This window comes from Larus michahellis, chromosome W (assembly GCF_964199755.1).
Source record: "Larus michahellis chromosome W, bLarMic1.1, whole genome shotgun sequence".
Lineage (NCBI taxonomy): Eukaryota > Metazoa > Chordata > Aves > Charadriiformes > Laridae > Larus > Larus michahellis.
Window position 1 is genome coordinate 7,813,837 of NC_133929.1, and position 27,767 is coordinate 7,841,603.

At 41.2% G+C, this 27,767-nt stretch overlaps 1 protein-coding gene across 2 annotated transcripts in view; it reads right to left on the reverse strand.

Annotated features, from left to right (window-relative positions):
* Positions 1-13,701: 13,701 nt before the first annotated feature.
* Positions 13,702-27,767, reverse strand: part of LOC141735628 (junction-mediating and -regulatory protein-like) — a 127,587-nt gene continuing 113,521 nt past the window's right edge. For both annotated transcript variants that reach the window (XM_074568677.1, XM_074568676.1), the window contains exon 10: positions 13,702-23,024. In XM_074568677.1, the coding sequence (XP_074424778.1) occupies positions 22,717-23,024 (308 nt within the window). In that variant the 3' untranslated portion in view covers positions 13,702-22,716. The remainder of the gene's footprint in view (positions 23,025-27,767) is intronic.

The following is a 27,767-nucleotide window of genomic DNA, read 5'->3' on the forward strand; positions in this document are numbered from 1 at the left end:
ATAGGCACCTTTTCCCCACTTCTTTGAAAGAAAAATAAATTTTGAAAGCATTATTTAGGGTGGTTATTATTATAATTTCAACCTACAAAGTAAAAACTTTTTTATCCTATTTTTCTTGTATTTTTCCTTTTATGTGTCTATGTTCTTTTCTCCTGCATAACATGGAACAGCTAAGCACATGTTTTCAATAAATGTAAGAAAGTGCTAAACTGCTTATGGAACCAGATAGATACATAATAATCCAGTGCCCTGCTCACCAGGCAGGCACATCAGCAACCCAAATGAATAGCACATAAAAGATAGCTGCTGCCTGTTGTGTCTAAACATTTCTTAGCCTCAGTGATGGAGTCAGACAGCCAAAGAAGCTCAGAGAAGAGGCAACAAGGAAGCATCAGGAAGTATTTTGAATCAAAGCTGGCTAAAACAGTGAGCGATACAAGTATTTTCAGAAGACAGAAGTCTGTATGCTCTTTATTGGTAAGGACTGCATTTCAGAAATAAAAAATTCCTATAATGTGTGTTTAACTCCTCAAGTCAAAATACAGTAACGTCTCAGGATTGGCAGGCTGTTTTCAGTGAGCTGATTTTCCTGATAAAGCAAAGGGATCATATACCAGGCAGCAAAACTTCCCATCAAGCCAGAGGATTTCAGTCATCACCTAAGGTAGGAGACAGGATTTTTTCAAAGGAATTAAAGCAACATTTGGAAACTTCCTTGAGAGAACCTGAGCAGAGCTCTGTGCAGCAGTTGCAATGTGCCTGAGTCAGACTGGGAAATCCAGCTACAAGTGTTCCAGTCTGGACTGGCAGGATGGGTAGGTAGCAAACTGTGTTGTAGGTTCAAAGATTCATAGAATCATAGAATACCTGGTTGGAAGGGACCTCAAGGATCATCTGGTCCAACCTTTCTTGGCAAAAGCACAGTCCAGACAAGATGGCCCAGCACCCTGTCCAGCTGAATCTTAAAAGTGCCCAATGGTGGGGAATCCACCACTTCCCTGGGGAGATTATTTCAATGGCTGATTGTTCTCATTGTGAAAAATTTTCCTCTTGCATCTAATCAGAATCTCCCCAGGAGTAACTTGTACCCATTACCCCTCATCTTTTCCATATGACTCCTTGTAAAAGGAGTCTCCATCTTCTTCGTAGACACCCTTTAAACACTAGAACGTGGTTATAAGGTCTCCCCTAAGCCTTCTTTTCTCAAGGCTGAACAAACCCAGTTTTCAGCCTTTCCTCATATGGCAGGCTTCCCAGTCCTTTGATCATCTTTGTGGCCCTTCTCTGGACCCTCTTCAGCCTGTCCACATCTTTTTTGTATAGCGGGGACCAAAACTGAACACAGTATTCCAGGTGTGGCCTGACAAGCACTGAGTAGAGTGGGATAATGGCTTCTTTATCTCTGCTGGTGATGCCCTTGTTGATGCAACCCAGCATCCTGTTGGCTTTCTTTGCCTCAGCAGCACACTGTTCACTCATATTGAGCTTGTCCACCAGAATTCCCAGGTCCCTTTCCACAGAGCTGCTCCCCAGCAGGGTAGATCCCAGCCTGTGCTGCACTCCTGGATTATGTTTTCCTGGGCGCAAGACCTTACACTTGTCCTTGTTGAACTTCATAAGGTTCTTGTTAGCCCACTCTTCTAGCCTATCCAGGTCTTCCTGCAGGGTGGCTCTCCCTTCCAAAGAGTCCACTTCCCCACTCAGTTTGGTGTCATTGGCAAACTTCATCAGGGTACATTTGATCCCATCATCCAGATCACTTATGAAGATATTAAACAGCGTTGGGCCCAATATATTTGAAAAGGAGCTATTTACCACCACCCTCTGGGCACGGCCTGACAGCCAGTTCCCCACCCACCGCGCAGACCACTTGTCTAGACCATAATGCATCAGTTTCTCTAGGAGGAGGCTGTGGGAAACTGTATTGAAAGTCTTGGAGAAAACCAGGCAGACAATGTCCACCGCTTGCCCCTCATCAACTGAGCAGGTTACTTTGTTGTAGAAGGCAATCAGGTTTGTCCAGCATGATTTGTCCTTGGTGAATCCATGCTGGCTTTTCCCAATCATGTGCTTCCCCCCAGGAGGATTCATTCCATAACTTTTCCAGGGACTGAAGTAAGACTGATGGACCTATAATTTCCTGGATCCTCCTTTAAGCCTTTCTTGTAGATGGGGGTGACATTAGCCAGTCTTCCAGTCTTCTGGGACATCCCCTGTTCTCCACGACTTCTCAAAGATTACGGAGACTGATCTTGCAACGATGTCAGCCAGCTCTCTTAACATCCTCGGGTGGATAGCATTAGGGCCCATCAATTTGTAGGGGTCATGCTCCTGTAATAGTTCACATACCAACTCTTCCTTCACTGATGGTGGGTCTGTGTTTGCATCAACCTGGATTGTTGTTCCCAAGGCCCGGGGCCCAACAGTGCTGGTAAAGAAAGAGGTGAAGAAAGTGTTGAGAACCTCTGCCTTTTCAGCATTGTTAGTGACTAATTCACCTCTCCTGTTTAACAACAGGCCAATATTTTCCTTCTGTTTCTGCTTGTTGTTTATGTACCTGAAGAACCCTTTCTTTTAATTTATGACATATCTGGCCAATTTCAATTCAAGCTGAGCTTTTGTTTTTCGAACTGCATGCCCTGGCAATGCCCTTGTAGTTCTCAATGGGTATTTGTCTGCTTTTCCATCTCTGGTATGCTTCTCTCTTGTTTTTTAACAGACTCAGAAGCTTGCAGTTAAGCCAAGGGGGTCTCTTGCTCCACCTACTTCCCTTACCTTTAAAGGGGATGAACTGTTTTTTTACTTCCAGGAGAGTGTTCTTGAAAAATTCCCAGTACGCACTAACTCCTTTATCCTCCATGGAAGCTCCCTATGGAATCCCTCCCAACTGAGGTTTTTAAGGAAATTGGAACACTTTGGCCAAATTGCAGCAATGAAGCTGTAACAAGGACATATGTATCTAAAAAAAAAATTCAGAAAGGAATCAAGGCATCACAGAGCACACCAGAAGTCAGCCCCATGGCTGAGCAAGCAACCACACTAGGGACTCTTGGTATGTCCAAACACATGTGATCACAGAATCACACAGAATCACAGAACGGTTCGGGTTGGAAGGGACCTTAAAGATCATCTAGTTCCAACCCCCCTGCCCTGGGCAGGGACACCTCCCACTAGACCAAGCTGCTCAAAGCCTCATCCAGCCTGGCCTTGAACACTTCCAGGGATGGGGCATCCACAACCTCCCTGGGCAACCTGTTCCACTGCCTCACCACTCTCACAGTGAAAAATATCCAATTCCTGATATCCAATCTAGATCTCCCCTCTTTCAGTTTAAAACCATTACCCCTCGTCCTATCACTACACTCCCTCATAAAGAGTCCCTCCCCTTCTTTCCTGTAGGCCCCCTTTAGGTACCGTAAGGGTGCTATAAGGTCTCCCCAGAGCCTTCTCTTCTCCAGGCTGAACAACCCCAACTCTCTCAGCCTGTCCTCATAGGAGAGGTGCTCCAGCCCTCTGATCATTTTTGTGATCCTCCGCTGGACCCGTTCCAACAGGTCCATGTCCTTCTTGTGCTGAGGGTTCCAGTGCTGGACACAGTACTCCAGGTGGGGTCTGACCAGAGCGGAGTAGAGGGGCAGAATCACCTCCCTCGACCTGCTGACCACGCTGCTTTTGATGCAGCTCAGGAATGTGGTTGGCTTTCTGGGCTGCAAGCGCACCTTGCCTGTTCATGTTGAGCTTCTCATCCACCAGCACCCCCAAGTCCTTCTCCTCAGGGCTGCTCTCAAGCCATTCTCTGCCCAGCCTGTATTTTTGCCTAGGATTGCCATGACCCAGGTGCAGGACGTTATACTTGGCCCTGTTGAACTTCATAAGGTTGGCATGGGCCTACTTCTCCAGCCTGTCAAGGTCCCTCTGGATGGCATCCCTTCCCTCCAGCATGTCAACCACACCACATAGCTTGGTGTCATCGGCAGACTTGTTGAGGGTGCACTCAGTCCCACTGTCCATGTCACCAACAAAGATGTTAAACAGCACTGGTCCCAGTACTGACCCCTGAGGAACACCACTCATCACTGGTTTCCATGTGGACATTGAGCTATTGACTGCAACCCTTTGAGTGTGGCCATCTAGCCAGTTCCTTATCCACCGAGTGGTCCATCCATCAAATCCATGCCTTTCCAATTTAGAGACCAGGATGTCATGCGGGACAGTGTCAAACGCTTTGCTTAAGTCCAGATAAATGACGTCTGTTACTCTCCCCTTAACTACCAATGCTGTGGCAACATCGTAGAAGGCCACCAACTTTGTCAGGCATGACTTGTCCTTGGTGAAGCCGTGTTGGCTGTCACCAGTCACCTCCTTATATTCCATGTGCCTTAGCAGAGATTCCAGGAGAATCTGCTCCACGACCTTGCCAGGCACAGAGGTGAGACTGACCGGCCTGTAGTTCCCCTTTTTTCCCTTTTTGAAAATGGGGGTTATGTTTCCCCTTTTCCAGTCAGTGGGAACTTCACCAGACTGCCACGACTTCTCAAATATCATGGAAAGCGGCTTGGCGGCTTCATCTGCCAGCTCCCTCAGGACCCGTGGAAGGATTTCATCTGGTCCCATGGACCTTCAGGTTCCTCAGATGGTCCCAAACCTGATCTTCTACAGTGGGCGGTTCTTCATTCTCATAGACCCTGCCTTTGCATCCTGCAACTTGGGCGGTGTGGTTGGAGACCTTGCCGGTGAAGACCGAGGCAAAAAAGTCATTCAGTACCTCAGCCTTCTCCATATCCTGGGTGACCAGATCTCCTGTCTCCTTCCGGACAGGGCCCACATCTTCCCTAGTCTTGCCTTTACCCATGACATACTTACAGAAGTTTTTCTTTTTGCCCTTGATGTCCTTGGCCAGATTTAATTCTATCTATCTGGGCTTTAGCTTGCCTAATCTGGTTCCTGGTCACTCAGACAGTTTCTCTGTATTCCACCCAGTCAACCCGTCCTTGCTTCCACCCTCTGTAGGCCTCCTTTTTGCTTTTGAGCTTGTCCAGGAGCTCCTCGTTCATCCATGCAGGCCTCCTGGCATTTTTGCCCGACTTCTTCTTTCCCACTCCTGAGCTTGGAGGAGGTGATCCTTGAATACTAACCAGCTCTCTGGGGCCCTTCTTCCCTCCAGTACTTTTTCCCATGTTATCCTGCCAAGCAGGTCCCTCAAGAGGCCAAAGTCTGCTCTCTTGACATCCAGGGTCACCTCTATAACCCTGGCAGAGAAGAGGGTTTACTTATGGGATAAAACACCAACAGATTAATTTTCCATTGAAGCTGGATTTACAGCTCAGGAATAGCTACTAGGTGGCTGTGGAATTCACCATGACACTGTAAATCACTCTTTCAATGTACTGCACCAGAAAATGAAGCCACTATTTGAGGAAGTTGTAAGCTGACCTCCATAAGACTAGCTCTGCATCTTATATTGGATAAAAGCTGGGGCATAGCTACTCGGAAAATAGTTAACTGGCAGCAATGGTGACAGTGGTGTTTCAAGGGATCAGGCCTTCATCATCTGGAAGGTCTTGGCAGCTATAAGTGAAGAAATTCTAATTTACAGTTTTTCAGTATCTTTATGAGAATTTTTTCTTAAGGAAATCCCTTGACTTTTTATTGCAAAGACATGTTGATGGGCTAACAGAAAACGTATTAGTGTAGTCTTTGGAAACAGCTAGGCCCCTTCTACTCCTTGAGCTCCAAAGGCAGCAGGAGCCAAATTTTACATTCAGTCATTTAACCAAGCTGGTACTGACAGTACCAAATGCTTTCTTATTCAGAAGCATCCCTGAAACTGAGAATCCACTAAGGATTTCAGCAAATTCATGTATCCGGGCCTCATAAGGCAGAAAGACTTTAGATCTGTTGGGCAGCTGATGGCTGGGAGAGAACCCAGGTTTATCCCAAATGTCTGATAGTGCAGTCTTGACAAATGCTGGTTAGGACACAGAATTTCTGTTTAAAGTTTCTTATTGCAAATTGAGATTAAAAGCTAAAGACTTGAAGAGGTTTGTTTTTCTGTGAAATGGGACAAAGTATTGACTTGGGATTGTAACTGCTTTTGAGTATTTAAATGTGTTTTAGATTAATAGATGTTAGGTTGTATACAAAGCTAAGCAAAGCATGTCATGATGTCATGGTAGATGACCTGCGGCTAATGTTTTCCCAAAAAACGTAGCCTGAGTAGACACATTATTTTAGAAAAGTGACAAACTTTCCTGAACAGAAATTTGCTCTATCAACCAAGCATGGTTAACTAATGCTACCTTTGACTAAGGACAAGTCCTGCACTCTTCCCTTCTCCCATCTTTTCCAGGAAAGGATTAAATGAGAGTAGACATGAGGTGAGCGTCACCTTGCTAGCATGCGGTTTTTCTTGATCCTGTCTGCCGGCCATGAGCACCAGAGAAAGTGGCCGAATGGCCAGACCTCACAAAGGCAGTTCCAATAGTGCAGCCCAGCCTAGCACGGCCTGTGCCAGGCTGACCCACTGAGTGTAGTTTAATTTAAAGCTGAGTGATAGAGCAAGGCAGGGTGGGAGATGACGGAACACATAAAAGGCGCTTGCAGAGAGGGTGGAAATAATTTGTTCAGACAATGGCAGTGGGCAGGACAAGAATTAATGACCTTATGTTTCAGATATTAAGAAAAGCCTTCAGCCAGTAGGCACTGCAATGGATCACTTAGAGAGATAGAGAGATTGTGACCTTCCATAAGTAGAAGCCTTCAGGAAACTATTATGGGAGTAACATACCTGCTTGCGCAAGAAAGGGATAGGCTATATGATTTTTATTTTTTAATGCATATTCAACACTTTTTTTTTTTAACACATCATTAGAAACCAAGAGCAGAGTGCAATGACTTCTTTGTCAAATTGTTTTTGCAGGACTCTGTCCACTCCAGCAAGTAGGGGGGGGGAGGCCATCACTTTATGATACTTCATATGAAGTTGATTCATAAAATATCTGTTGTGTTGTTTAAATTGTGCAGTTAACAAGCATGGCAGTTTGAGCATGCATTGATGATTTTGTATGGTAAGAGCTCAGTTACATTTCTGTTGAAATTTAATGGGATTAAAATAAAGTACTGAGGAAGAAAAATTATAGTTAATATAAATGCTTTGTATGAATTGCATGATTCTTCAATTTTTTCTTATTCCTGTGACTTTCAAACAGTAATATACAGACGGAGTGTGATGCAAATTAGAGAAGTTTAAGATAAAAGAAAGACATAAACAGTGAATTATGTTTAAAAGACCATGAATGTGCTTGGCAATGTGGGGTATAGTGAGATGTCTCATAAAAGTCAAGTCTGCTGGCTTCTGTGGTGAGGAGAAAGCAAAAAGAAGATAATAAAGGTGATAGTCTGTGGCACAAGAGTCTCCAACAAACATCCCACAGACAGCACACAAATATAGTGGAAACAAAGGAGAAGGCAGCAGATACAGGGACTGATCCTTGGTCATCCATGCAGGCCTCCTGGCTTTTTTGCCTTGACTTCCTCTTTTTTGGGATGCATCACTCCTGATCTTGGAGGAGATGGTCCTTGAATATTAACCAGCTTTCCTGGGCCTCTCTTCCCTCCAGGGCTTTATCCCATAGTACTCTACCAAGAAGATCCCTCAAGAAGCCAAAGTCTGCTCTCCTGAAGTCCAGGGTAGTGAGCTTGCTGCGCACCCTCCTTGTTGCCCTAAGGATCCTGAACTCCACCACCTCATGGTCACTGCAGCCAAGGCTGCCCTTGAGCTTGACATTCCCCACTAGCCCCTCCTCGTTGGTGAGAACAAGGTCCAGCATAGCACCTCTCCTCATTGGCTCCTCCATCACTTGGAGAAGGAAGTTGTCATCAACACATTCCAGGAACCTCCTGGGTTGCTTGTGCCCTGCTGTGTTGTCCCTCCAACAGATATCAGGGTGGCTGAAGTCCCCCATGAGGACTAGGGCTTATGAACGTGAGGCTACTCCTATCTGTCTGTAGAGGGCCTCTTCTGCTCGGTCTTCCTGGTCTGGTGGCCTGGTGCAGATCCCCACTGTAACATCACCTTCCCCCGCCCTCCCTTTAATCCTGACCCATAAGCTCTTGGTTGGCTCTTCATCCATCCCCAGGCAGAGCTCCATGCACTCCAGCTGGTCATTGACATAGAGGGCAACACCCCTTCCTCATCTCTCCTGCCTGTCCTTCCTAAAAAGCCTGTATCCTTCCATTCCAACACACCAGTCATGGAGCCATCCCACCATGTCTCCATGATGCCAATAAGATCATAGCCCTGCAGGCGTGCCCACGTCTCTAGCTCCTCCTGTTTGTTCCCCATGCTACGTGTGTTTGCATAGAGGCATTTAAGTTGGGCCCCCAATGAAGCGGACTTCCTGGCTGGAGTGGCTAGTATTCCTTTGTGCTGCACTCCAGGTGCTCTCCTGTTGACCTGCAACCCTTCTTCAGGCTCTAGGCATCTATTACTGGTACTGGCATCATACTGGTAGGAGTGGGATGGACTGAGGTTCCCCTCCCCTGGCAACTCTAGTTTAAAGCCCTCTTCACGAGCTTGTCAAGCCTCTGACCAAAGATACTCTTCCCCTTCTCTGACAGATGGACCCCATCAGGCCCCAGTAGACCAGGTTTCTCAAAGTGAGTCCCATGGTCTAAGTAGCCGAACCCCTGGCTGTGGCACCAGTCTTGTAGCCATTTGTTGATTTGCCAAATTCAATTGGCCCTATCGACCCCCTTCCCTTTGACTGGGAGGACTGATGAGAAAACTACCTGCACCCCAGAGTCCCTGACTGCTGCTCTCAGGGCTCTATAAACTTTCTTGATAGTCCTCAGGCTGCTCCTGGCTGTATCACTGATGCCCATGTGAAACAGCAGCAGTGGATAATAGTCAGAGGACTGTACGAGGTTTGGTAGTCTCTCAGTGACATCCCTGATATGAGCCCCTGGGTAAGCAGCACACCTCCTTAGAGAATGCATCAGGTCAACAAATGGGTGCCTCTGTACCTCTCAGAAGAGTCGCCTGCTACTGTCACCCATTGCCTTTTTTGGTTGCGCTGGCTGTTATACAAGTGGATCGGGTTTACCTTACCCAGCTCCAGCACCTTTCCTGATGCAGCAGATCTTTCCCCCTTGCTCTGCAGAGCTGTGAAGCAGTTCTGCAAGGGCACCTCAGGCTTCAGGGGAAGTCTCTTGCCCTTGCTGTCACAAGCTTCCAGTCTTCTATGTTACTGGCCCCCCTCCCTTCTGTGTATGCTGAAGTGGGAGTTTTTGACTGTTTGGCCGTGGGCTGTGGGTCCACTGCAGACTGTGCTTGGAACCAGCTATCTCTTTCTCAGCCTCCCTGATGCTATGCAGCCTCCTCACCGCCTCCTGCAGCAGGTGGCTGAGCTGCAGGAGGTCCTCCACCTGGGCACGCCTTTTGCAGGCAGGTCTGCTGTCTATCCCCGCCCCAGGAGAAAGATCTAGGCACCGCCTGCAGTCTGAGGCCTGCACTGCAGCCTCTCCCTTTAGCAGCTCCGTCTGCGTGGAGGCATCGGCCACTGCTGGGGTAAATGGCGCAGACCCCCGAGCTACAGCCTTTGCTCTCAGAGGAGCGTCCACCATTCTGCCTTGACGGTCAGGTAAGATGAGTGCCCTTGACCCGTGCAGATGATCACAGGACGGTACCCGGTGCTCGACCAGTGGAATACTCCTCTTTCTAAGAGACACCTTTCAGCGCCACACCCTGTTCGCCACGCTCCTAATCGTTCACCCTCCCCGGGATGCTTTTTATAGGCGGGGGCGGTGGGGGTAGGTGGTCATCGTTGCTCTGGCAACGCCCAGGCTTCGTCAGCGTCTCCCGCGAGGGAGCTGCCGGCTCCCGGTGGGTCCCTCTGCTGCCCTGACATGTTCTTACTTCAGGAAAATCGCCTGTGCGCCGAGATCTGCCGCTCCGCTGCGGGTCGGGCCGGCTACGGAGCAGCTCCCCTCGGCGACCTCGAGTTTGGTGATTCAGAATTGCTACAGAAGTCCGGTATTCTTATAAGGTCCCTCCTACGGCAGGAAGAGTAAAACGGGCTTCTCTCTATGATGGGAAGCAGCAGTAAGAACTGCTGAAAAAAAGGAACAGTTCATAGGTTTTGGAAAACGGGATCTGACAAACGCACTTTCGGTTTTTACTTCTCTCCTTTTCTCACATTCAATCTGCTGAGTAATAGCTGGTGTAACAGAAACAAACTCTACATAGAGTTTCTGTGAAAAAGAGGTGTTGTTTTATTTCTATAAGTTTGAGTACTGTGGCCTAATGAATACTTATTTACAATGTACCTGTCCTTTGCATCTGACATGTAATTAACACCAAAAAAAAAAAAATCTACTCATCTTTTGTGTGTTGTATAAACATTTAGGCCTTATTCTGAGTAGCATACCACTGCCTTCAAAGTGCCTACAGATTTATGCACTAATTTGCAAATCTGATGCATGCATTATACTTTCAACCTGTAGGAATATCCATAAAAGTCATAAAAAAGCAGCTACTTACTTACTCAAGCCTGCCAATGCCAAAGTAGATACCAGTTGATGGTAGCAAATATTCTTAAATAGAAGTGGAGGAATGCACACCAGGATTACACATACCGCTGAGGGCGCAGTGAAAGCATTAGGAACAGAGCCCAGCTACAAATATAACCCTCTTCTTTCAAAAGAAAAGTCAGTGATGATCAAAGAACTTGCTTATTTCAAAACACATTTCCTACTTGTTCTGCCACAATCCAAAATTAATAGCATATGCCATTATCACCAGAAGTGAAAAACAATACTAGAAAACCTGAGCCAGACAGGCCTCGGATTTTGGTAAAATACTTTGCAGTGTAGTGCTTGTACTGCAAATGCAACCTGTGTTTCACATTGCTATTAGAAATATCATACCGTTTTCTCAGGATTATAATTGCACTGAAAAGTTCTTGTTCCATAAATACACAATTTTTTTTCCTCGTGTTAAGGGACCAGCTGGGCATAAAACCTGACTATACTGACTTATATGCAGTGTAGTTTTTGTACCAGAAACATAGGAGGGAAAGGAAAAGATACACAGTACAAACATATCTCTGCCCACCATGAATATTTTCATAAGTTTTATGTCTAGATAAATAACAATACAAAATGGCTATAGGAGAAACAAAACAAAACAAACCAGCTGTCAACTCTAGTCTGGAAATGATTGGTTGTGTATTTTGGGGTATTCCCTCCCCCCTCCAAAAAAAGAAAAGATAAAACTCTTCAAAACATTCATAAAGGTACTTCTAAAATATCTGAATTCTTCATATACTAGTTTGTTTTTAAAATATTATATTGCACATATACCAAAAAAGCAACTAGTGGAGAAGTCATGTTTTTGATTTGAGCTTTTCCATTATCATTGCTTGTCTTTTTAAGTGATTGCAGGTGGAGGCTTGTTCTCTCCATGTAATGGTATTGCCACTAGCTAGCTCTAAAAGGGCAGGGGAGTGTAATATTTTAATATTTTGTTGTGGTTTTGGCCAATGGACGGTGACAGATGCTCTCCCCCCCAGCCTCTCGTGCATGGAGAGGAGGAGGAGAGATAAAGATATTTACGAGTTTAGAAGAAACTAAACTACTTTAATGAAATATTAGTAATAAGATTAAAAGGAAAATAATGAAATAGATACAGTATATACAAAACTGTATTAAGCTTCCAGGATGATGTCACTGACAGGCACTGGGGAAGTCCCAGGCTGGACTCAGTGACGAGTGGGAACCAGGTTCCAGAGTTGGAGTCAGGATCGCACTGATCGGGATCAAAGGCAGATGAACAGATAGGGTCCTTCTCGGACATCAGCCATTGAAGAAAGAAAGCTGACCCTTTGATCCCTCAGCTTTTATACTGAGCATGGGGCAGATGGGATGGAATACCCCTGTTGGTCAGTTTTGGGTCACCTGTCCTGTCCACTCCTCCCTGCAGGTGGGACCCCTCTATGCTTTTCCGCTTCTGACCCTCTAATGGGGCAAATAACAAAGTTAGCTGACCTTGGTTGTTATAGCAATAAGTATAAGCAAGAGCCTCTCTGCGTACCGTTCCTTGGCACAAATTGTCTTATCACTCTGAACGAACCATTTTAGACACAACATGCTGTTAATTTCAGAGAGTTAGAAGAGGCCTAGCTAAGAAGTAAAATTACTGAACAGAAAGTTGGTTCTGTTTTACCTCAAACCAGGACATATTTCTAGGTTTAAATGTCTACTCTTTTCATGGAGTATTTTTGTCTTTTGCTTAAGAGATGGAAAGTGGGTTTGATTTGTATTTAAGCTCACCTATCCTGCATTATTTAAGAGCAAAATTCTTCTGTAATACCTAAATCATTAGTGACTTAGTTTACAAAGATGTTACCTAAATATAATTATTCCCTGCTGCAACATAGCTTAGGCACAACCATCTGCCATTAAGCAATGACAGTTAGGCAGCTTGAGGAGTTAAAAGAATAACAATGGAAGCCTAAATAAACGATATATGATTTTTTTTTGAGGGAACCAAACTGTACTAAAAATATTTTTTTAACATTGGTGCATATTTAAAGTTAAAATGAGACATTGGTCAAATAAATATTCTTTAATTAAAAAAAAAAAGAATAATTCTAAAGCACCAAAACTGTGACTATGATGTTACATTGCATGTACAAGAAGATGAGTTCAGTATTCTGTATACAGGTTTAAACTTCAGAGTCGTGATATTAAAAAACATGAAATACACAGCAATAAACTTGCATTGCAGAAAAGCTACACTAAAGAAAAAAGAGCAAAAGGCAGATAGTTAAAATTTTCTTAGTTTTTAGATATTGCTAGAAATGTTTGCTTAGTTTTTTTTACTTTTTTAAACATATGTTTCCAGGGATGGGGCATCTACCACCTCTCTGGGCAGCCTGTTCCAGTGTTTCACCACCTTCATTGTAAAAAATTTCTTCCTTATATCTAGTCTAAATCTACCCTCTTTCAGATTAAAACCATTACCCCTTGACCTATCACTACAGGCCCTGCTAAAAAGTCTGTCCCCATCTTTCTTCTAAGCCCCCTTTAAGTACTGAAAGGCCACAATAAGGTCTCCCTGGAGCCTTCTATTCTCCAGGCTGAACAACCCCAACTCTCTCAGCCTGTCCTCATAGAAGAGGTTTTCCATCCCTCTGATCATTTTTGTGGCCCTCCTCTGTATCCACTCCAACAGGTCCATGTCTTTCTTCTACTGAGGTCTCCAGAGCTGGACACAGTACTCCAGAGCAGAGTAGAGGGGCAGAACCACCTCCCTCGACTTGCTGGCCATGCTTCTTTTGATGGAGCCCAGAATAAGATTGCCTTTCTGGGCTGCAAGTGCCCATTGTTGGCTCATGTCCAGCTTTTCATCCACCAGTACCCTCAAGTCCTTCTCAGCAGGGCTGCTCTCAATCCCTTCATCCCCCAGCTTGCACTGATAAGGGGGGTTGTCCCAACCCAGGTGCAGGACCTTGCACTTGGCCTTGTTGAACTTCATGAGGTTCACATGGGCCCACTTCTCAAGCTTGTCCAGGTCCCTCTGGATGGCATCCCATCCCTCAGGCATGTCAACTGCACCACTCAGCTTGGTGTTATCTGCAAGCTTGCTGAGGGTGCACTCGATTCCACTGTCTATGTCATTGATGAAGATATTGAACAGTACTTGTTGCTTAATACTTTATAGCATTGAGCATTTTTAGATATAATAAATTTGCAGAGTTGTTTACAATAAAATATGCATTTAATATGTCCTTTTGAATATAATGGAGTTAAAGATCTTTCTTCAAGCCAAGCACAATGTGCTAGTGTTTAAGTCTAGCAATAATATTGCACAAAGCTAGTGAATGGCGAATTTGTTTTCTTTTGATTATTTCTCATTTATTCAACAGACTTAAAAATGAAGTTAGTTTCATTAACCTTTACTGGCTTCATTCATGCAAGACAATCTGCAGCCATCTGTATTTCTTGAGCTTTCATCTTATGATGCTGTATTTGTATATATGTAAGATGAAATCCAAAAAATACAGCAACCACAGTAACACATCTGGGAGATGTTAAATGAGCATCCCTAATCCCCAACGTCTATTTCCCAATTCAGAAATCAAAAAAATGTTCCTAAAAGAATGAGAAATCAAGCCGGTCTGCGGCAAACTAATTACTGAATAGGTGACAGTTTCTGAAATTAAATCTCTGCAGAATTTGGACTATACTCACCAAAATGGCCATCATCCTTCTTACTCTTTCCAAATGGAAACACTACTGGTTAATAGCCTTAGATATCAGCTTCAAATAATACTCTACATTAGTATTAGAAACTCAGCAGAGTAAAATTCATTGCTCAGTCATTTTCCATATTAGAGGTACATCAGAGCATTCGCATTTGGGAATTGAAAGACAATCTTTTCTGTCAAATTCTGAAGCTCTGGGCCACAGAATATAGAAGACCTGAATCACAGTAAAAATACATAAATGTCAGGTTGCAGATTCACCACAGTCAGAGCTGGGAGTTTTTGATTAATAGTCAAATCGAAGGCAAAGTGCAAAGAAACATATATACAACAGCCCCTCCCCAAAATATACTGTCATGCCCGCCCACCTACCCTCAACCCTACTAACAATTCTAATTTTAAGTACATGTATTAGGCAGCAATTAAATATAAATTTATTTTGTAGGAAAAATTTAAATTACAGTATGTTTATAGGTTAAAACCAGCCATTGTTGTACTTTTTACAGCACTGATAGCAGTATGTCAATGTGCTTACTACACCGAAGAGCAATTTGGAGTCAAGTTTAGGATGACCTACTGTCTGTCAGCTCCGGTAGCACTGAAATTATGCAACACACTCTCCCAGTAAGGTGCTTCTGTTTACTCCTTTTCTTTGCAAGGAGCTTCCCTTGTTAACTTGTTATATTAACTCTGTAGTGACAAACATAATATATTGTCCATGCTTATGGAATCATTACCAGAAATATATACAGGTAAGTTAATTACATAAGCATTACAATGAAAATAAAATCTGATTACACACATGACCAAACTTGATTTACAAATTATACTCTTGAAATTCAGTGCAATAAACAGAATAAAGGTAACATTAACCAATATTTTCTGCTTCCTCTTCTCAATAAGTTGCATCTTCAATAATGCACCTGTCATTAATATTAGACATTACAGAATATAGTGCTTATACTAAAAATGATTCTTTACAAATAATGTAGTCAAGCATGTTGAATTCTATCCCTGATGCAACAAAAGAACACAACAAAAGAACACAACACATAATCATACTAATTTATTTTGCAGGTGTTTGGGTGTAGGTGTAGGATGCAGACTGTCAGATTTTTTTTAAAAAAACCCAAACAACCTTAAACATGATGTTTAAGAAAAATAAAAAATCCTTCATCTACCCTAGACAGGTAACTTAACTAACACATGAAAACACAGTAAGAAAGTGAATAAAATAAGACTAGACTATTGGGTCATTTTTAAAGGATCTGTCACCTCTGTGAATGAGAGAATGAAATTTAAGTTGATGCAAATTCCTTTCCATTGCTGTTTACCTTACATTTTTGTTATTTTAGTAGAAATTCAGTATTTTGTTTTGTGTTCCCACTCATAAAAAGATTTTTTTAGTCCTCAGATAATCATTTGTACAGCAAACATTATGCATTCCAACTCTTTTACCTCACTGGATTAGTTATACTATACTAAACCAGCTTTAATTTGAACAAAGAAAGCATGTTTCTAAAGATGGAAAAAGCCTGAAAAATTTGATGAACTGCTTAAGATAAATGACTAGAAACAGAACAACACAGCCACCACAATGAAGTCCAGCCACAAATAAAAAATACGAATAATAAGTAGAAAGGTCTTTTTCATGGAGGCTCTCTTTCCTTGCATACGTTTAAGAATAAGTGTTTTTTCTGTAGTGATGCTTGCTAAGATTTCTCAAGGACCAACATAATTCTAAAAGGTTTTCTCAGCTATGGATCTCAATGCAGAATTGTCATAATTTCTGTAAGTTTCTTGTGAATATACTTAAATTTTCCCCATTTGGTGCTCCAGCCATCCCACTGCAAAATTTCACATTACAGAAGATGGGAAGTTTTATGCATTAGCCTGTACATTACATATGCAAAAATTTCATAGAAAAGTGGAGAATTACATGAAATTGTGACATCTAGTGACTCATAGAAGATTAAAATTTAGGATTTTTTTTTTTAGCAGTATGTGGAAAAAACCCACTTAGTTTCCACATTGAAGATGGCAGTTTTGAACTGATATAAACTGCTGTGCTCAGCACAACTACTTTTTGTGTGCACATAAAATACATGTTCCTATGAGAACTCCATTTCTATAAACTAAACTATTTCAGGAATCTAAGATTTCAGCTAAATATAAAACAGACTAAGGACAGCAATTTTTCTCAATCACGCACATGTTTTCAAGGCAAAGCTGACAGATCACATGGCAAACATCTGAAAACTCTGTAATACAGTACAGCATGGAGCTATTTAGATAAATAACAACACAGTGGTAAAGTGTAGACACAAACATTGCATAAGAGGACAATTACACCTATATTTTAAAATTACACTATTTTTCCTTGGCTTGGAATTTTGCTAGTGTCCCATATGTATACTGTAAGGAATAAAAATGCAGGCTGGAAAATAGGAAAAAATGGACATAAAAGTTGCTCAATCACCACTATTAATTTAGCACTAAATTTCAGATTAACTGTATAATCTGAATTACTGTTCTACATCATAGTTTTGCTTTGTGCTACAGCCAAAAATTTATTTGATTAACTTGGTTTTAAAGTATGGTGTGACTGGAAATACAGACAAATATAGAGCAAAAATACAACACAGCTTACAGTACAAGCAATGTCAAATGATTATGATAAACTTTGAAATTGCTGTTATTGCTGCATGAACACACTATTAGACAGTTTACAACCACACCATGTAACTTGGGGTTCAGAGAAATGGTTTAAGAAAAAAAAAAACAACTAACATCGTATAGTTTTAGGTCCTTGGAAAGCCAGTATCGAGTGTTCCATAGGAACAGGACAGAAGAATACAGACCTCACAACTAATACACACAGCAAAATCAATAGAACTCTGCAATAATGTTGCTCACAGGTGCTTTGAAAATGAATGTTCACTAACTTTATAAATAAGGCAACAAGGTTAAGAAAATGCCTGTTGATAGCAAGGGTGAAGTGACACCCTTTTGAGATGTTTGATAGAGCCACAGCAAAACAACTGAAGGGTCCGACAGCTGAGGTTCCTTTAGGTTACACAGCCTACTGCTAAGGTAAATTCTCCTGTTCCATGGCAAGACATGAAATCTCCTGTTATAAAAGTTAACACAGTACATGATCTATTACATGACAGCAGCAATGCATAACTCCACTTAAAAAAACCCCACATAGTAGTTTGTCTTTCATGAGAGGAATGGTGAATGGAACATGCTACACAAAGGACAGGGATTGTGTATTTCTCAAACACGGTGTATGTCATGCTAGTAAAAATAAAATGCTAGTGAAAATTCAGTTTTCTTAGAGTTGTAATAGGCTGACTTTACCATAATATCACATGGAGTTTCTAGATGGTACAAGGCTATTTATATTTCTGTACTGGCATAGCTCTTAGTACTGTGATATCATAAGAGTAGCTGCCTGCAGCCATTAGTCATGAAGTTTAGGATTACTTCTAAGTATTCACTGCAGAGGAAGTTGTAACTCTCCTTTTAAAAAAAAAAAGGATCAAAAGGGAATTTTTTTTTTTTCAGCCAATAGGCTTTTGGGTATGAAATACAAATATTTTTGCAGCTACTAACAGCAAGTGAAGCATGATTTTCAAAACTGAAGTATCAGTATGTATAAATAAATGTTTTGATCTTTTTTTAAAGGTTGTTTACAGTAATCAAAAGCCATTTTAAACCAAAAGAGAAAAATAATTTTAAGTATGAAATTACAAAATATTGCTTCTTATAACAAATGATAAAGTATAATGAACTTGGTTCAGCGTAACTAAATATTATTTTTAAAAAGCATTTACACCTTTACATTCACACCTTTAAAAAGGTGTAAGACTATAAATAACGTTCTAAAAAGGTGCTGCAGTATGTCTTGCTAAATGTACCATGCTGGAAACAAACACATTATTGAACACGTACTGAATTCAACTCTTATTTCTCATTATGCTGCAGTCACTTGTTATTTTTCATACTGACATACACTTCTTCAAACTAAGACAAAAAAAAATATCTTAGTTGCACGTTACTGAATTTCAGCTACTGTAGTGCAACTAGGAATTCTGCTCATTCTGGAACACCACACCATTACATAGCAAGCTTCTCTGCAAGGAGCTATTTAATTGGTTTTTCAAGCAGATGATATATTCAGTGTGGTGAAAGGGAGGTTTTATAGCTGGTTTGATGTCTCAGATGAATCCCAAAGTTATCTAACAGAAAGTATTCTCGCAACTCAAAATGCCCCCATCACTTAACAGGCCACACGTTATGAACACAAATATAAAAAGGCTTGAATAGGGCATTCTTGATTATATAAAACACACATATGAACAACTTCGCTTTCTGCCCAATACAGAATTTTTTGAACAAATTAAAGAAAGCAGTGAACTGAAAATTAACATTTCAGGCCATTTTTTCGATATACTGAATCATTTGCCAAAGAAAGACTATTTCTTTGCCAAAGAAAGCCTCCTGTGGAATTGATCATCAAAACTGATGGCTCTGAATTTTTAGAAATGAAGAGAAAAAGTAATCTTCAACTGGGGTTTCTTTTCTCACTTCAGTGGCTGTGAATCACCTGTTGGGGGGGGGGGGAGAGGAACATCTGAAAAAAGCTAAATGGCTGTACAAATACTCTGATCAACATATTCAGCAATTCCAACATGCAATACTGAGCAGTGTCTTTACAAGCCTCGCTTCTCTTTGCTCCCAGGGTAATGACACTAACTTTGGAGCCAGGACACACAGAGTATGACCAAGTCTTTTTTTGCCTTTTGGTATTATCGGCAATGAACACAGATTAGAGCTTGAAGAGGCTTGAAATACTGGATTAGAAGACTATGGAGGGCAAAAGCTGACATTGTCTGTCACTCCCAGGAATCCAGGCTTCGCATTACTTACAGTACTCTAAATGCACTATAGTGATTTATGTGTACCATTATGTATATACACACAGATAGGCTTGGGATACTTTTGATAACCAATAATCTTCTGTTTTTTCATACAGAAGCTACTGCATCTTTATACTGCTTGTTCAGCTGTACTTCAGATGATACACAGAATTCCTCAACATTTCTGTACATGGGTTAGTGTCTGTAAGGAAGGAACTACTCTTGAAAAAAGTTAGTCATAACTTTATGTACAAGTTAACTCATAAAGCAAGTAATACAAGAGACAACTTCAATATCAGATTTAGCCTTCATTCCTAAGGCAAATAATTGCACTACATATAGCCTATAAGGATGTATATATTAAGCATAGTTTGTAACATATGTGCCAATATATTTGTATAACTGTTGTCAACATAAAATCTCTATGCAACTATTTTTTTGGATGTGCAGAGCTTAGTTAAAAACAGTAGATCAATCTTTTTAATAAAGCATGGCATTAAACTGATAACCTTATAATGAAGATCTAATGAAAGCCAACCATATCCTGGGCTGCATCAGAAGTGTGGCCAGCAGGTCGAGGGAGGTGATTCTCCCCCTCTACTCCACTCTGGTCAGACCCCACCTGGAGTACTGCGTCCAGCTCTGGGGCCCCCAACATAAGAAGGACATGGACCTGTTGGAGAGAGTCCAGTGGAGGGCCACGAAGATGATCAGAGGGCTGGAGCACCTCTGCTATGAGGACACGCTGTCAGAGTTGGGGTTGTTCAGCCTGGAGAAGGGAAGGCTCCCGGGAGACCTTATAGCAGCCTTCCAGTACCTGAAGGGGGCCTACAGGAAAGAAGGGGAGAGACTCTTTATCAGGGAGTGGAGCGTTAGGACAAGGGGTATCGGTTTTAAACTGAAAGAGGGGAAATTTAGATTAGATATTAAGAAGAAATTTTTCACTGTGAGGGTGGTGAGGCACTGGAACAGGTTGCCCAGGGAGGTTGTGGATGCCCCATCCCTGGAAGTGTTCAAGGCCAGGCTGGATGAGGCTTTGAGCAGCCTGGTCTAGCAGGAGGTGTCCCTGCCCATGGCTGGGGTGTTGGAACTAGATGATCTTTAAAGTCCTTTCCAACCCAAACCATTCTATGATTCTGCAATTTCTACAACAGACTTTTATTAGATTTTATTCTTGTGTAATAACTACTGGGTAACCAGTCTATATGTTCAAGCAAGTACACTCATCTATGTGAATAGTATTTATTCAGCTGAATTTCATGAGGACTTTGTTTCAGTCTCCCTTTTCTCTCAGATTATTTCACAAACTTCTATAGCAGGGGCCTGTTTTTCCTTTCTGAGCTGTTAGCTATTTTGTACAACTGTTTTCAAATCAAATCTGTACTATCTGTTTATCAGTCTCATCTCATGAAAGCAAGATTGTTTTCACAATAAAATATGGTATTGGTAAGAGAAAGCAGGTCCCAGGTGTGAAAACCACAAGGAATGCACACTCAGAACTCTGACACTGCATTCTGCTTTAGGTCCAAGTGATTTCCTGGAACCTCAGCATTTGACAGGAGTGCATCCTTAAAAGGGGAAAGTGCCATAACTGTAGACTGTTAAAAAGGAGACAACTGGTGCACTACAAGTACTGACTGCATGGCAGTGATTTTCAACCTGCACTCTGAACTGCTTCTGAAAGGCTGCAAAAGATAGCAGATAAAAACACATGTATATTGTACATCAATGTACACATAAGACTTCAAGAGGATACACTTCCAATGGAAAATGTTTAGGGGGTCCACCAACTAGATTAAAAAAATTCAAAGTCACTCTTGGATAAATTCCTTTTTTTTTTAATGACCCATAATGTTAAAGAGTATTCTTGCTAAATAATGCAAACAAGATCCCAAAGAATAAGTTAGGTTTACTAAAACCATAAAGTCAAATCACAATGTTTAAATTTGCTCAGTTACCTAGGAAATGAAGAGAGAATAATTGCACTGAGAAAGCCAAGTAAATCCCAAGGCATGTCTTTTTTTTTATAGTTATCACTTGATTTCTGAAGGGCTGCGGTAGTGGGAATTTTCAGTATGCAAATAACAGAATAAGTTAGGATCTAAGCAAAATTATTCTCAGTTTCAGCAAAAGTTAAGTACACCTCCACTCCTGGATTTTCGACTCCAAAACTAACAGTATATTTGGTATAGAAAGAACATGCCATAATTAAACAGTATTAAATCATTAGTGTGGCCAATGGCTAGTTGATGAAGAAATAAAGGCAACATTTATTTTCCTTTTTTAAAAATTTAAAATATAACTATTTGAAAATAGCATACCAATGGAAGCGTTTGAGACACAGTATTTCATAATCACAACAGCATTCATCAGATGATGTGCTAAGTCACCATCACTTTTTAAACAGCTGTATCACTTTATCAATAGTCACTCTCCAGCTATGGTAATAACTAACCAGGATAGAATTGCCTGATTGTAAACATCCAAAAAGGTTATCTTTTTTCTACTGCTAGTTGTGTTGCAAGGATTATATATATATCTCCCATACTCTTGAAATAACCTTTGATTTCTAAGTAATTTTTAAAATTCTTTAGAGATTGTTATATCTCTCTTTTCTCCAAATTTTAAATACTTGCAAATAAGTTTAGTGGGACCTTTTATTCAGACTTAAGTTCATCCATATGCCAGTAGCAGAAAAGAACCACCACAGAAGAATAGTGCTGTATGGTGGTGGTGTAATCAAGAATCTCTTTGTGCTACTGATGAAGCCTTAATTTTGAAAACTAATCTCTTGCCAATTTCTGGTTTGTTCTGAAATCATTAACTTCATCTGCTGAAGTCTAATATCTGTACTTTCAGGCACTGTAGCTTAGTGTAATGCAAGTTTATGGGATCCGTATGAGTAGCAGAAGTATAAATGATATTTGTATATTTACTGTTTATAGTCTATAAATTCAATTAAATCAGAGCGCTTACAGATTGAAACCAAGCTATCAAAAAGTCAGTCACACAGGGTAACCAATGAGATTTCAATGTGTTCAGCAGTCAAATCTAATCGTCCTTCACTTGGAGCTATTCAGTCTGAAGTGATAAACGTGCTAAATTTTTACAAGGCCAGAAGTAATTAGAAAATAAGTACAGGGTGCATCCAAGAGAGACTGTACTGCTTTGTTACTTAAAAGCTTTTTAAAGCATTTTTGTAAACTGCAAATAGTCCCTTCAAATTTACTAAATAAAACAGAGTTTTTTATAGGAGCAGTCCTGTCACTATTCAGCAAAAGTATTCAAACAATAAGAGGCTAAGATGTTGCCTAAAAAAAGTTTTCCTTACTATAAACTTTAAATTCCTTTGAAAAGTCAGTGATACTAAATTCATATATGCATGTTTTACCACGTTGGACGTCAGACAGTTTAGTCACATTCATACTAAGTCTCCTAGAATGCATAACCTGAGGCTTAGCAGCTATTGCTATACAGAAAGTGTTGAAGAAATATTTTTTTTTTAAGTGTAGGTTAATTACAGGTTAATTTTCCCAGTCTGTGCAAGGCAAACTCTCCTCTTCATCCTCTGATTCAGGTGATGCTTCCTTAATTCGTCGCAATGCTTCATGGATGCTCCTTGTCAGAGGGTCAGTATCAGGCAAAATTGTAAAGGATTCTCTCAAAACATCTTTCTTCACTTTCTTCAGTTTCACCCCTTTCCTGATCTGTGCCAAGATGTTATTGCTATCATCTTCACTGGGAAAAGGAGGAAGACTTCTCTGCTCAACTTTTCTTAAGTGAAAGCTGCCACGCTTCAAGGAAGCCAGCACTTCATCCATTGGGGAACTCACTGCAGAAAAATCAAAAGAACATCAGTATTGTTTTTACTTAATTTATTCAGTCATCTTTTGTATTTCCTACAGACCAAAAAGTAGCCACATGCAATTAGTGTGATAGTCCCATACCATAAGTATAAAGGAGACTGTAGTATTTTCAATTTTATCATTCTGTAGCTCTATTACTATTTTAGGCTCCAAATTTATCTCCCCTATTACCAGGTCAAAACTGGATTAACAAACAATTATAATTTCTGAAACCAAGTAACCTCATATCAGGCAGGTGTGGCAGTGTGCTCTCCTCTCCTCTCCTCTCCTCTCCTCCCCTCCTGCCCCCCAGCTCCTGCTCAAGCCATGGCCATCAGCAGGAGTTGTTATGAGTTGCACTTAAACTTTGGGAGATGGCTGGCAACATAGTCAAAACACTATCTGGAGTGGGGACCTAGGTATCTTGTTCCCTTGCAAATATGACCATAGGTCAATTATCTTACTCCATAAATAGTGGACAGCCCAAGAGCCCCTTTGAGCTCTCCTGCACGGCAGCGGGCTGCACGACAGGATCTCCCCTTGAGTGGGGACGCTCGCTTAAGGTTCCACTCCTCGAGGTTGAGAGATTCCTTGCTGCAACAGATTCTTGGTAAGTGACTGAGAGCATGCTAAACTCTGAAATCTTAGCCGAGTGATATAAAGGATTGATTGCGCATATATAATCCTTTAGACGTAAACTGTTGACCAAGTCTGGGACTAGGATTGGATCCAGCCACACCTCGACTCCTCTCTGAGAAGGAGTTTAGAAAGCAAGGGGGTCCTTTCTGAACCTCGTGACTCAACGGGAGGGTCTCCCTGAGAGCTTGTCTGACCCTGGCCTCTAATGCAGTAAATAACCAAGTGTACCCTTGTAATCGAATCTCATAACACACCATCGCATTCACTAACTTTGTTAAATCACTGTTTTATGTTAATAAACATTTCACTACTTCTCTCTTACAAGTGAAGTTATTCACTCCGCCCGCAACACCTGGCGTAGTCGGCAGGATGTCAGGAGTTATCACTGATTATTTAGGGAGGCATGGAGTGAACCCGAGCCCCAAATTCGCAGAGGAATGGGCTTGTGATAATTGGTACAATTGGGAAGTCGTTGAAGAGCACTTAAAAGCAATTAGGGGCCGTACAAAGGATGGAAAAGATAAGGGAGTAATCTGCAAGATGTTAGGCACTTGTTTAGAAGTCCGGTACCAAGACAGGGAGAACAGAAATAGGAGAGAGCAGGACCTAGAGAAGGAAATAGAGAGCAGGAAGGCAACTGAGTTACTGCTATCTTTTAAAAATGAACAGCTGCAAAAACAATTGCAGGAAGAAAAGGAGAAAAGGCAGAAATTGGGAGAAAAGGTCGAAATGATGCTTATGCAGGCTCTCCACCCCCCTGACATTGTACAGATTAGGAAACTGATAGTATCCCCTGAAGATTGGGACGGAAACATTTGGGGTGATCCCGATGATAGCGAGTCAGAAGAAGACGTTCCTTTTTTCCCCGCAAATCCTCCCGAATATGAAGCCAGACCCACTGTTAAAACAGAAGTAACTGCGGGACCTCGGGGTGCTAATCCACGGCATACTACGCGAACCAGCCCCTGGGATCCGTTGCAATTGACAAATAGGCAAGAGAGAGATAGCAGAAACCCCGGTGAAACTGAAACTGAATCCTTGTGGCGAGTGTGCTTAACTGGCGGCGACCGAATCATGTTAAGCCAGGGTGAAGCCAGTGGTTACTGGGGTCCAGGAGTTTTCTTAAATTTAGGACCCGACTTGACAGATACACCCCATTCTATCCAACGTAATTGTGAAAAATAGTGAAGGTATTGTTGGCTTTCGCCATAATAACAAGGCTATAAATCTTTGACTTATAAGGATAACTAACCTTTAGTAAATTAGGAAACATGAGAAACCTCAAAGATAACAACTAACAGCAGCTATGAAGAAAAACATCCGAGAGAAACAAAAGAGAACTTCTCCAAAAGACCCCACAAGTGATTAACAGAAGGAAACAGATGCATAGGAGAAGGGAGCTGATGATAATCGATCCTACCAGAAGGAAACACATGCATGGGAAAAGGGAGCTGATCCTACCAGAAGGAAACAGATGCATGGGAAAAGGGAACTGAAGATCATCGATCCTCAGAAACAATTGTCAGAAGGAAACGCACAAATAGAAGAGAAAAGGGACTAATGACAATCAATCATCATAAACAATTACTCTGCCTAAAATAGTGAATACGTATGCAATATTGAATGTATATAAGACGTGGGTGAAGTATTAGCTGGTGTGCCTCTGACTTGAGTCATGCACCCAGCGCTGTGCTTTTGCTTTATTGACTTTGTCCCTATAATAAAATAAGTGCCATTTCTGTTTAAGGGATCTAGCTATTTATTACAGTAATGAAAGCATATATTACATTATATTTCTTGACTTTGAAACTCAGGTAATGAGTATGCATCTTAAGTATTGGACTGTGCAGTCACAGAAATGCAAGCACAGAGGAGAGCCTACATTCTAAGCACTTGGATTTTCTGGCTGATTTTATCTACTGTATGACTATTACTACATGCCAGTGAGGGAAGCAGCAGTACAGTCAACTGCAACAGCATGCATTTTCCTGCTCCTCTGGATTCATGTATGTATCAGTGATGTACTTTAGAACGTAGAATCTCTCACTAAGCAAGAGCAAAGAGCTGTAAAAATGTTACAAGGCCTTGTGAAACAGGACGCTTTGCATAAACAATACATGCCTTGCTAATGAATATACCCTTGAAGAAGAACAGAAGGCTGATAACAAGGGAACATCCCTCTGCAGGAGGCACTGAAAACCAGCAGAGAACCAGACAACTGCTGAAAGCAACAAAGAAGATCTGCAGTAACTGGGGGAAAGGTAAAGGTGTCAGTGGGAGATCACGACCACCAACTCAATTGGAGACTGAACAGAACTACTACTACCTCCCCCACCCCCCATACTGGAGCATGTGCACATCAATTAAAAGACATTGTAGCTTTAAATGAAAGCAAGAGACTGTACTAACCAATAGAAATTGTTAAGTTAATGTACTAACCAATAATTATAATTAAGGGTGTGTATTTCTGTGTTTTGAACCATATAAATGTTCTGAGGAGACTGTAGGCCGGTGTGCTAGCTTTGTGGATTACCATGTAGCACCCATCTCTGCAGAAATGATTTAAATAAATACCTCTGCTCTGTGTGTACATTGGCGCCTTGTACACGGGGTAAACAACCCCGCTTTGGGACAACATCAGCACCTAGTCACAGCGTGCCTATATAAATTCCCTTCCTTTATAATTAATGAAAACAGAAGTAAGAGTTAAAACTTTATCACAAATCCTTCCTTTATCAACAATTTGAAACTAGTTCTCTGCAGAAATAAAAATCAGGCTTTGGCTCTTTGAAGAGCTACAAGTAGGCAAGATCTCTATGTCAGAGAATGCAATATAATAAAGCACAACAGTCCAAAATAGCTCCCACACACTAGCACATACAACATGCAGCACATATCAATCAATAGATGAATATCCATCTCCAGGTTGGTTTTGTATATTTTTAAAACCTGTTTTGTATTATTGAGTGGACTTTGTCCATCAAACTAATGGCCCAGACAGTTGGAGTAGACATGAGGAAAAGAGAGAAATAAAAGAAGAAAACAGGACCGCACATTTGAAGGAGGAAGGAAGGATTGTAAAATACTCATCTGTCAGAGATGCAAATTTCTGAAGCCACTTAAAGACTTGGAACATCTCAGGGAATGCAGAGCAGCAAGTAGAGTGCTGCTGCAGATATTAATGATATTCTTAAGAGGGAGGATATAATTTGATTTTATATTTGTCATTTTATGATGTATAATCAAATTGCACACACAATACATGTTTTATAACATTGAAAAATAAAATAGGTATCAGAAAAATAAACAATAGTACTACAGAAAAATAAAAATGGAGCACAACATCAAAATTGATAAAAAGCTTAAGACACTGTACCTGCAACTTGCAAGACTTGTAAGAGCTTAAAAATTCTATAACTATTCAGTTGCTTCAAAGTTTTTCAGTCATTTAAGGACAATTCTAGAAGAAACACTCCTTGTTTCTTCCTGATAGATGAAAACAGTTCTAATTTTGATTTTATCTGTATGAGAGAAAATGCCAATTGAGGGATGTTTTCTGTAGTTCTAACTGACAGAGCCAGATAGAACTTTTAATAAAAGGTTATTACATCCATATTACAGTAGTGTGAACCAAGGCCCACATGAGGTACTTTTTATCAGTGACTGTTTTATTAACAGTTCAGCTGAGCACTTTTGAAAATCCCATCTCTGATTTTCAAATAAAAGCTTTGCTCTAATATAGCATGTTTCATCAAAACATCACGATTATTTTGTTCAAACATGGCTGCCGTTCTCCCCATTTTATATACAGGATAAAGGATAAACAGTTAAAAACAAGTAGCACAGAATCACAGTGAAGTTGTAACAGCTCCCAGCTCAGCCCTGTGCTCTATTCACTCGCCTCAGTTTCCAAAGAAGTTTTTGATCTTTTAACTATGTATTAACATGCTTTGATGAATGATTATAGATTTAATTCTCAATTGTAGTTAAATGTATATATTCTTAGTCGGCTCTCAAGGGGACTTGAGAGTTTGCGGATTTTTGTATGAAAATTTGAAGAAACCTTGAAGAAAGCAGTCTCATGGTTTCCT